Source organism: Adiantum capillus-veneris, chromosome 16, assembly GCF_014529385.1.
Source record: "Adiantum capillus-veneris isolate H3 chromosome 16, ASM1452938v2, whole genome shotgun sequence".
NCBI classification, from domain to species: Eukaryota; Viridiplantae; Streptophyta; class Polypodiopsida; order Polypodiales; family Pteridaceae; genus Adiantum; species Adiantum capillus-veneris.
Window position 1 is genome coordinate 67,796,119 of NC_140946.1, and position 12,104 is coordinate 67,808,222.

Genomic DNA, 12,104 nt, shown 5'->3' on the forward strand with positions numbered 1-12,104 from the left:
CTAATCTTAATTCTAATATTAGATTTAAACCTTAATCCAAAAGCTATACATATATATATATCAAGTTAATATCAATTGTGTGCCTATTTATTATTCAATCTACCATATTGTCATTTAGGTGATTGGTCTTAGGTTAAATATGTGCTTGCACCTAACTAGTTTGTATGTACCACATTGGAGGGCTGGCTTTTGTATTAGCCGTCACTACAGTTTCGCGCAGGCAGGGTACACAGACGGGCGGAAGGTGCAGACAGGAAGCGCGTAGGTTCGCCCCCCCCCCCCCCCCTCAAAAAAAAAGAAACACACACACACACACATTCGTCAGCCTGCTGGAACCAGAAACTGATCGTTTAAAGTAGACGTAGCTGACTTGCACGTTATGATTGGAAAGAGACTCGAGTACACACACACGCATGAGGAGAGAAAGAGAGCCAGGTATGCTTCCTCCCTCTCCTCTCTCTCATGCTCCCTTCCCTTCTTTTCTCTCTCCCTCTCACACACACACACACACACACCACACACAGAGAGAGAGGAATGAAATGTAATGTTATATTCAACGTCTTCAAAAGACCAAAATGACCAATGAGACCAAACTGATACAATCTTGGTGGATCTAATCCAATGTCTGGGTACACGAATTAAAAAAATTTGTAGTGAACTGAAAGATTAAAATCATCATCATGATCAATGTCCGAGTGGTCCGAGTGGTAGAGAATTAGGATTAGGATTAGGATTTATGAATATATATATATATCATAAATCCTAATCCTAATCCTAATTCTCTACCATATATATATATATCATAAATCCTAATCCTAATCCTAATTCTCTACCACCCGGTAAACGTACACCCTAATCTTAATTCTAATATTAGATTTAAACCTTAATCCAAAAGCTATATATCATAAATCCTAATCCTAATTCTCTACCACTCGATAAACCTACACCCTAATCTTCATTCTAATATTAGATTTAAACCTTAATCCAAAAGCTATATATATATGATAAATCCTAATCCTAATTCTCTACCACTCGGACCACTCGGACATTGATCATGATGATGATTTTAATCTGTCAGTTCACTACAAATTTTTTTAATTCGTGTACCCAGACATTGGATTAGATCCACCAAGATTGTATCAGTTTGGTCTCATTGGTCATTTTGGTCTTTTGAAGACGTTGAATATAACATTACATTTCATTCCTCTCTCTCTCTCTCTCTCTCTCTCTCTCTCTCTCTCTCTCTCTCTCTCTCTCTGTGTGTGTGTGTGTGTGTGTGTGAGGGAGAGAGAAAAGAAGGGAAGGGAGCCTGAGAGAGAGGAGAGGGAGGAAGCATACATGGCTCTCCTCCTCTCCTCATGCGTGTGTGTGTACTCGAGTCTCTTTCCAATCATAACGTGCAAGTCAGCTACGTCTACTTCAAACGATTAGTTTCTGGTTCCAACAGGCCGATGAATGTGTGTTTCTTTTTTTTTTTTAAGGGGGGGGGGGGGGTGCGGGGGGGGCGGAGAGCGAACCTGCGTGCTTCCTGTTTGCACCTTCCGCCCGTCTGTGTACCCTGCCTGCGCGAAACTGCAATGACGGCTAATACAAAAGCCAGCCCTCCAATGTGGTACATACAAACTAGTTAGGTGCAAGCACATATTTAACCTAAGACCAATCACGTAAATGACAATATGGTAGATTGAATAATAAATAAGCACACAATTGATAGTAACTTGAACAAGGTTGGCACTAACTTGCCAACGGTGGCACTGCCTGAGAGAGAGAGAGAGAGAGAGAGAGAGAGAGAGAGAGAGAGAGAGAGAGAGAGAGAGATGCTTACACTTAGTCATAGAAACAAAGGAAAATGGTCCCATTTGTTGCATTGGAGTGTACACACATACACACATACATACACGTAGGGGAGACATAGAGAGAGAGAGAGAGAGAGAGAGAGAGAGAGAGAGAGAGAGAGACATGTTTTTTGAGAAAGGCTTGGAGTTGCAAGAGGCATTTACACAATTTTTGACCGATTCAGAGTGAGAACGACATTGTACAGAGCAATTATCCTCTAAGCATACATGAAGAGTCACAACAGATTCCTCATCCTTCCAATCCTTTGCATGAGTCTCCAATCAGACAAATTGCGAGGAGCAGACCTTACCGATGAAGCAAGAGATGTCAAAGGTGTCACCAGGAGGTGTATTTTTCCTGTTGCCTTCCGTAAATAAGTATTAGATATATTTATTTTATTTTTACTTGTTTGTCCCAAAACCCTTGAAAAGGTGCAAGTGGACATTGCATGGCCAGTGTGAAACGGCTACAGCCAAATGGGTTTCTCACATCGGGGATCTAGGTCGGTCAAACAGGGACTGCCCGAGCCAGTTAGCACTGAATTCTGGTGAGTATGGAAGCTCGTGTGCGCCAAACTGGAATTTGGGCCACTCGTCAAGTCACTGTAACTTTATAAGTTAAAAGGGGCCAGTAAATTAACCCACATTGTAGATGTTGGTCAAATGGTAGTCTTCAATGATGGTCAGGAGACCGATAGGGACGCCATGGAAGCATCTCCTAAAATTTAGGGAACTGCTATTTTTGACCGGAAAATGTGTTCGCGTCATTAGCTCTGGAATGACAAGGGGAACATTTTATTGCTCTGCTGTCAAGTCAACTGACGTACTAGTTGAGATATTTTTAGCAGGGAAAGCCCAAACTCGGAAACTGGGCGACGTGTCAGCCTGTGAGTGATTCTGCCACTCTGGGAGGCAAAAACGAGCTGCATATCAACAAAGGGGACGCCATTTTCAGCCTCAGGTGGATTGTAGCAAGTACAGAAGCTATGGAATGCTTACCTTGCCCTCTATGCACAGTATGGTGACGGGAGTGATGCCCCGCACGCTACATACTGCTCTCTTTCTCCCCTACGTACAGTATGTTATGCCCCACTAGTGGGCTTCTTATTTGACCTATGTACAGTTCTGGGGGTTTATGCGCGTTTGCCAAGGCAAGAGCCTTCTAAACAGGAACCGGATTAGCTAATTGATAATCCCCCACAGGTACGCACAGTTCCATCACGAAAGATTGCGAGTTTGGAGAGTTTTCTCGCGTGAAAACTCGTCCAATTCACAGGGGAACTGTCCCATTGCGTGCGGGAGCCCTTGGGACATGCGTAGGCGTGTTCGCTCCGCTAACAACGATCCGAAACAGGGAATTACAGCCTGCTGTGTTTTTCTGCAGGTTTAGGGTTTCGCACCTAAACTGCAAGGGAACATCGGGGGAGCCTCGTGAGAGCCTTGAGATGCGTGTACAAGCTTTTGGGCTCCCGGCAGTGAAAAACAGAGAATTACAGCCCGCTGAATTTCTGTGACAGCTCACCAAAAAGCTTCCAGATATCGAGGGAATCCGTCATAGACAGGTGTTTTTGACCTACAGGGGTTTTTGCGCCGTTATGCTGTCGAAATCCGGTCGAAAACCTGCGTTTTCAGCCCTCACCAAGTTTGGAGAGCTTTGTGAAAGCTTGTGCTAAGTGATCGGATCGTCTACCTTAATTTGAATAAAGAAATACCGAAAGGGGCACCAATCTTTGGGGCCTATAGGGTGTCGGTCTCGTGTGCGCAGTGACATTCTAGTCGCTGGACGCAACTGTGTTCTCTTCCCTTCTCAGTGCTTTGTGTAAAGTTAACAGGTAATTGAAATAGTACCGCCCTCTACATTGTACGGGCCGGTTACATGGTTCCATCGACGGGATAGTCGCTTTTTCTTCAAAAAGTGCAGCGTGGATTGTTGTGGGTGAAAGCAACACAGAGCTTGTCGATATGGCAGAGAAGAGAGACCAAGTACCTGAAGAGGGATCACTTGACCGCAGTTTTCAATGAGCTACGCAAGAATAGGCTACTCATTAATGCAAAGAAGAGTGAATTCTTTTTGCAAGAGATTCACTTCCTTGGGCACATTGTTTCAAAGGATGGGGTACGCATGGATCCCGCTAAAGTGGAAGCAATTAGGTCATGGCCAGACTTGAAGTCCGTACATGACATTCGAAGCTTTCTAGGCTTATGTTCCTATTACAGGAGGTTCATCCGAAATTTTGCTGAGATTGCTTCTCCACTCCATGCACTGCAAGGACAAGGAGTTACTTTCAAGTGGACAGCCAAGGAAATTTTAGCGTTCAAACACTTGAAAGAGAAGCTGACTTCAGATCCGGTAATTATTTTGCCAGATCTTTCTAAACCTTTTGTGGTTCAATGTGATGCGTGTGGCCATAGTCTTGGTGCAGTTCTAATGCAGAATGGCCGAGTAGTCGCATATGAGAGCCTTTTGAAGACTGAAAGGAACTTGCAAGTCTATGAGAAAGAATTGCTGGCAGTAATTCATGCTCTCACTAGTTGGAAACACTATTTGCTAGGGGCTGATTTTGTTGTCCAAACGGATCATCAAACCTTGCGATATTTTCTTACACAGACGAAGTTGTCTGAGAAGCACATGCGATGGGCAAACATCTTGTCAATGTTCCATTTTCAGATTGTGCATGTGCAAGGGAAAAAGAACGTGGTGGCTGATGCGTTGTCACGAAAGCCCCAAATTTCAGCAGTGTCAATTCCGTACCATTGTGAACTAGACGAAATGAAGACACAATATGCTGAAGATTCAGATTTTGCAAGGATCTATGACCAGCTTGTTGATGGGCAACATCATGAGCACTATATGCTTAAGAATGACTTTCTCATGATGCATGGAAAGTTATGCGTTACTAAACAGTTACGGCCAAAGATTTTGATGGAAAATCATGCTCCACCTTATGCTGGGCATCGTGGAATTGATGCGACAGTGAAAGGGGTTGAGGCATTCTTCTATTGGCCAGCTTTGCGTCAAGATGTTGACACATTTGTAAGATCATGCTTAGTATGCCAAAAAGTCAAATTTGACAGACAAAAGCAACCGGGATTGTTGCACCCATTGCCGATCCCTGATAGGCCATGGGAAATATAGCAATGGACTTTATCTTTGATCTTCCAAGGACGCAAACAGGAAATGATGGGATTTGGACTATCATTTGTAGGTTCAGTAAGCAGGCCCATTTCATTCCTGTTAGGAAGAAGATAAAGCCAGAACACATGGTCAAGATATTCATGAGCAATATCTTTAAATATCATGGGATGCCTCAGTCAATTGTCAGTGACAGGGATCCACGTATGACGAGTCTTTTCTGGAAGGCATTGTTTGAGAACATGGGCACTACACTAAAGTTCTCTTCTTCGTTTCATCCGCAAACTGATGGACAGTTAGAAGAGGCAAATTCTACTGTCTTGGACCTGCTCAAATGTTATGTCTCAGAGCACAAGGCAACTTGGGAACACCATCTCCCATTGGTTGAATATGCTTACAATAACACTGTGCATACATCAACAGGTAAGGCACCATTTGAGATAGTGGAAGGAGGGAAGAAAGTCCCGCCCATTTTGCAGACTAAGCACAAGATTTTTGAGGCAGACAAGTATGTGCAAGATATGGATGAAACATACAGGAAGATAAAGATTGCTCTTGAGAAGACTCAGGCTAAGCAAAAGAAAGCTGCTGATCGTCACCGTCGTGAACTTGTATTTTCACTTGGTGATTGGGTACTTTTGCGCTTTGAAAAGGCCAGGTTAAGGAAAAGGAAAGGCAAGGAACGCTTGTTTCCTAAGCTCAGTATGCGATATTATGGTCCTTTTCAGATTTCAGAAAAGATCAGCGATGTAGCTTATAGGTTAAAGCTACCAGAAGGCTGGAAAATACATAATGCTTTTCATGTCAGCCTTCTAAGGCCCTTTGTTGGTGATGTGCCAGAGAATATGCTTGATGAGGAACAACCCGAAGTGGAAGAATTGGATGAAATCCTTGTTCCTGAACAGATATTGACACATAAAGAAAGAAAGGTTAGAGGAAAGGTTGCAAGGCGCTATTTGGTGAAGTTCAAGAACTATCCATCATTAGATGCCAAATGGATGGAAGAGTCTGAATTGCTTGATTCACCTCAGCTATTGCAATTGTATCTTGAAGCCTTTCAAATGGAACCCACAGTGACTTGATGCAGCCTTTTTGGAGCAAGGCAAGAGCATGGTTCATGATGCTCAAGAGAGTAGTTAAGCAATTGTATCTACTCTTTCCATACAGAATTTAGCTAGAGAAGTTTGTGCTCAAGAGTACACTAGAAGACTTCTATGCTTGATATATGTGTCGTAGCCAGGTTGGTGGGATTGTTTAATCGTCCAACGCTACATTTCCGGAAGCATGTATATCTTGGATTCCCATCATAGAATATATGTGATATCAGGAGATATCTGCATGTATTATTGGCATGCAAGCGAGGTCGCTTGCAATATTTCAAGGGTGGGGTGTGTCACTAGGAGGTGTATTTTTCCTGTTGCCTTCCGTAAATAAGTATTAGATATATTTATTTTATTTTTACTTGTTTGTCCCAAAACCCTTGAAAAGGTGCAAGTGGACATTGCATGGCCAGTGTGAAACGGCTACAGCCAAATGGGTTTCTCACATCGGGGATCTAGGTCGGTCAAACAGGGACTGCCCGGGCCAGTTAGCACTGAATTTTGATGAGTATGGAAGCTCGTGTGCGCCAAACTGGAATTTGGGCCACTCGTCAAGTCACTGTAACTTTATAAGTTGAAAGGGGCCATTAAATTAACCCACATTGTAGATGTTGGTCAAATGGTAGTCTTCAATGATGGTCAGAAGACCGATAGGGACGCCATGGAAGCATCTCCTAAAATTTAGGGAACTGCTATTTTTGACCGGAAAATGTGTTCGCGTCATTAGCTCTGGAATGACAAGGGGAACATTTTATTGCTCTGCTCTCAAGTCAACTAACGCACCAGTTGAGATATTTTTAGCAGGGAAAGCCCAAACTCGGAAACTGGGCGACGTGTCAGCCTGTGAGTGATTCTGCCACTCTGGGAGGCAAAAACGAGCTGCATATCAACAAAGGGGACGCCATTTTCAGCCTCAAGTGGATTGTAGCAGGTACAGAAGCTATGGAATGCTTACCTTGCCCTCTATGCACAGTATGGTGACGGGAGTGATGCCCCGCACGCTACATACTGCTCTCTTTCTCCCCTACGTACAGTATGTTATGCCCCACTAGTGGGCTTCTCATTTGACTTATGTACAGTTCTGGGGGTTTATGTGTGTTTGCCAAGGCAAGAGCCTTCTGAACAGGAACCGGATTAGCTAATTGCTAATACCCCACAGGTACGCACAGTTCCATCACGAAAGATTGCGAGTTTGGAGAGTTTTCTCGCGTGAAAACTCGTTCAATTCACAGGGGAACTGTCCCATTGCGTGCGGGAGCCCTTGGGACACGCGTAGGCGTGTTCGCTCCGCTAACAACGATCCGAAACAGGGAATTACAGCCTGCTGTGTTTTTCTGCAGGTTTAGGGTTTCGCACCTAAACTGCAAGGGAACATCGGGGGAGCCTCGTGAGAGCCTTGAGATGCGTGTACAGGCTTTTGGGCTCCCGGCAGTGAAAAACGGAGAATTACAGCCCACTGAATTTCTGTGACAGCTCACCAGAAAGCTTCCAGATATTGAGGGAATCCGTCCTAGACATGTGTTTTTGACCTACAGGGGTTTTTGCGCCGTTATGCTGTGGAAATCCGGTCGAAAACCTGCGTTTTCAGCCCTCGCCAGGTTTGGACAGCTTTGTGAAAGCTTGTGCTAAGTGGTCGGATCGTCTACCTTAATTTGAATAAAGAAATACCGAAAGGGACGCCAGTCTTTGGGGCCTACAGGGTGTCGGTCTCGTGTGCGCAGTGACATTCTAGTCGCTGGACGCAACTGTGTTCTCTTCCCTTCTCAGTGCTCTGTGTAAAGTTAACAGGTAATTGAAATAGTACCGCCCTCTACGTTGTACGGGCCGGTTATAAAAGGCCCGAGAATTGTACTTGTGCAGAGGATGAAGGTGCAGATCTCTAGGCTAATATCTTCCATCTGTACAGTATGCTATGTATCATGGGTTCTTATAGATGGAGTTGAGATGCATGAATGCAATTCTTGACAATCTATGTTGTTGACCTGAGATACAAGCTCATTGTCGTCAAATGCAAGCTCCATATCGGCCATTTCATTGGCGGTTGCGGATGCTTGCGCGCACACCTCGATTGGAAGTGTGTTATCATGATCTACATGGTAAGCTTACATGAGCATTTGCGTCAAGATCACATTGACAGAAAAGAGCCTTCTATGCCAAATTTCATAATGCATAGATTCCTTCCTGCTGGCCAAGAAATTGTAGTTATGGAGCAAGAAAGCTCATAGCTTTAATTGCAAGCAAAAATGGGGCAGCTGCTATGTCTCCATTGCCATCAAGGTCTCAAAGACCGTTCGTCACACCTCGAAAGGTTCCACAACTACATGCCTAATGCATGCAAAACAACAAGAAGATGCCATGTCCTTGAAATCTTGTGGATTCTTTTGCCTGGGACTGAAGAGTGCACTCTTCTAGGCCCATCGCTCTGCAATAACTGCAACAAGGAAGACAAGTTGGGAGGAGGAAAGCTCCATATCGGCCATTTCTTTGGCGGTTGCGGATGCTTGTACGCACACCTCGACTGGAAGTGTGTTATTATGCTCTGCATGGTAAGCTTACATGAGCATTTGCGTCAAGATCACATTGACAAAGAAGAGCCTTCTATGCCAAATTTCATAATGCATAGATTCCTTCCTACTGCCCAAGAAATTGCAGCTATGGAGCAAGAAATCTTCATAGCTTAATTTCAAGCAGATTTCAGGCAGCTACTATGTCTCCATCACCATCAAAGCCTCAAAGACTATCCATCACACGTCGCATCAAAACAAGAGCTCTCTCATCCTCGAAAGGTTTCACAACTACATGCCCAATGCATGCAAAAGCAGCAAGAAGATTCCATGTCCTTGAAATCTTGTATATTCTTTCACCTAGGACTCAAGAGTGCACTCTTCTAAGCCCATCACTCTGCAGTAACTGGGTGTCACATCTAGTTGGCCATGCCAAAATAAAGGTGGCATTGTCATTGCATGACATACAAGTAGAGATATAATATGCCCTGTTTTTGCCTAAACAACGTGGTCTTCTTTCTGGCAAGGAGCGACAAAGGCTATGGAAGTTGGGAGTCACTCTTACTCACCCTCTCGAGCAAGTGTTAAGTTTCACGAAACTCGTCGGAGACATAGCAGTTCGAATCCAAACCTCTCTACAACCAATTGGGGAAGTTGGATGCAGCAGGTAATTTAGACCAACAAATGGAATTAGTAGGCGATGCTAAGCTACATCTTGTTGGCATGGCGTCGAAAAGACAATTAGAAGACATTATGAAGGAAGATTCTTCTGAGTTATTTCCTGATGGAAATATAGCGCCATAAATCAAGAAGGAACTCTCAAAGTAGGCATGGGGGCCACACAACTTAACAAGTTCAGTTTCTAATGATCATGCTCAAAACCTTTACACACATGTTCTTGTGAATGCAGACATAACTGAAAGCCCTAACCGAGTCCACCGAGATGCAATGGAAGCAATAAGCTACCCTGAACAAGATCAGGCTTGGCAAGATGGGGATGTGGAACAAGACCAAGCTTGGCAAGAGAGCCATAGTAACAAGGATGGCGAATCTCCCTTTTTTGATTCTCTGCAAAATCATCTGCATCCATCTACACATTTGGGTCGCATGCAAGTGCGCGTGCACACACACACACGTAGTGATTTGCATACCTTGCACTTCTGCTCTGCAGAGATCTCCTCGCGCGCTCTCGTCTCGTCTCTGCAATCCTCGCGCTGGCAAAGCCCCAAGTGCTATTTCTTTTACAAAGCATTGCTATTTTTATTTGTGTAAAAAGCCTAAAAGAAAGCCTAAAAATTGTGTACAGCATTTGATAGGCACCACGCCTATATCAGTAGGGCACCCACATGCTGGAGTCTCGGCACTGCCTGCAGCCAACAATAAAATAGAACCTGCAAAGCAAAAGTAATACCAATAGTTTCCAAAATAGTAGGAGAAGTAAACCATTGCAAAGCCAAGCACTTCTCCAACCTCTCTTTCTCTCTTTTGAAAACAACACGCAAGCCGCTATACCAAGTCTATGTGAGGAAAGAGTAAAATCCCTCACCTTTTTTATAGAGGAAGAGGAAGAGGTAGAGGTAGGGGGTTCATTATTGCTTGACAGGTATGGCCACTCCTGGCGTGCAAACTTCGGTGAAAAATCCTATCGGAATAATATCGTACAATAGTCCATTCTCGGAAGGAAGCATGTTGGCAAGGAGAGGAGTATTGAAAGCTGGCATTGGGTAGGATACAATCAAAGTGACACATTTAAGCAAGCATGATTAAGGCTGGAAGGGAAAGCATGTTAAAGGACGGTCATCTCTTAGTTAAAACCTGGTAGATAAGAGGTGAGTCACCCGAGGTGGGGTCAGTTCAAGGTAACCGATTCCAAATAAAGGCTACGCCCAGTTAAAGGGAATCATTCCAAATTCTCTTAGAGTAAGGAGATGGGGTTTATAAAAAGGAACGATCTCACCAGGTATGCAACCTACTATAAGTAATACTGTTGTGGTTTTGGGTGCAATATTTTGTAATTTCTTACAGAGCTTTGGTTGGTCTCTCACAGAGTTTTCTAGACGTTTGCTTTTGTCTAGCGAGGTTTTGTTGCCTTATGTTCGACACTCTGTGTGTGTTTAAGCGTCGAAAAGCAATGGAACATGCCTCATAGACCGCTGCAAAGATCAAGGCTTGCTTGTATGAGCACTTTGAGGAGGCTCGACAAGCCTGGAATGGTCAGGAACTTGCTCTTGAAGTGCGCAGTCTCGTGTAGGACCTCATGGACCCAGTAGCACAGTATTCTATCGAAAGGGCGGTGCTAATGCGTGTGCTAGTCTCCACCCAACCGTGTTATCTTATAGCCTCCCCCTAGCGTACACACTGTCCGGCCGTGTCGATGGCTTGCTCGTAGGACCCATGTCCTTACATTACCCCCCCCCCCCCCCCCCCCTTTGAGAATCATTTCGGTCCTCAAAAACGAACGTAGGAAAACGTTTCTTAAGTGCGGAGACATTCTTCCATTTAGAACCTTCTTCAGGTCTATCTAGCCATTTTACCAACACCTATCGTCTGACATGATGTCTGGTGCGAAGCTCATGAGAATCCAAAATCTTTTCGGGCTCATGAGGGATGCTTGGCGGTTCGATAAGGTCAACTAACACGCCTGTGTCAATGACATTATCATTCTGTCTTAGCTGTTTTCGTAAACGGCTAACATGAAAAACAGGATGAACTCGTGAGTGCTCTGGAAGAGCTAACTTATAGGCCACTTGACCTATACATTTGAGAATGGTAAACGGTCCACAATAGCGTAGTGAAAGTTTAGCAATTTTTCCCGTCTTCATACTTTCTGAATGCTCTGGAACTTTGAGAAAAACCTTGTCTCCTTCTTCGAAAGTAGCAAGACGACGATGCTCATCTGCGTACTTCTTATATCGATCTTGAGCTTGCTTAACATTTTGTCGAGCAACTCGAAGCATGTCAAAATGGTCTTGGAGAAAATCCTTTGCTTGTTGTATCTTCTCCTTAACCAACCCCACCGTAACGGGTGATCTAGGTTGAAATCCATATAAAAGCATAAATGGACTAAACCCTGTAGTCACATGCTTTGAACTATTATAAGAAAATTCCAATATAGGTAAGTAGTCTTCCCAATTGGTTTGCTTCTTGCTAACGTACGCCTGTAGCATATCCTCTAGCACTTGATTAACTCTTTCAGTTTGACCATCCGTTTCTTGATGCTCATGAAAGCAGTCTTGAATGAATACGCAAGAAGGGGTTGCAAAGCCCGATGCCACACAGAGGAGTGAGCACTTGATCGGATGACAGAGGGGGCTCTTTGCCCGCCCATGCAGTCGACAAAGTGTAATGCCATCTCACTTGCCTCTAGCGCCTACATGATGCATGTGGAGATGACGATGATGCTACAGAAATTCCCGTGTAAGAGAAGATTCTATTGTTGTGGACATGCAAGACTCCAGGAAAAGCTACCTGTTACCTTGCTGCGGCTTATCTAAAATGCCTGCTATGGCCTCCCAGTTTCATTACAAGAGGA

The 12,104-nt window shown here is 44.2% G+C and overlaps 1 protein-coding gene and 1 pseudogene across 1 annotated transcript in view; one reads left to right on the top strand and one right to left on the bottom strand.

The window, feature by feature from the left end:
- LOC147439216 (cytochrome-c oxidase/ electron carrier) overlaps positions 1–10,293 on the bottom strand; it is a 41,932-nt gene extending 31,639 nt beyond the window's left edge. Inside the window, exons 1-3 of the mRNA XM_086483988.1 lie at positions 10,174–10,293; positions 9,877–10,054; positions 9,724–9,786 (exon numbers count right to left, since the gene is read on the bottom strand). Of these exons, the coding sequence (XP_086340114.1) occupies positions 9,724–9,786; positions 9,877–10,054; positions 10,174–10,293 (361 nt within the window). The remainder of the gene's footprint in view (positions 1–9,723; positions 9,787–9,876; positions 10,055–10,173) is intronic.
- Positions 8,021–9,711, top strand: LOC147439217 (uncharacterized; annotated as a pseudogene).
- Positions 10,294–12,104: the final 1,811 nt, after the last annotated feature.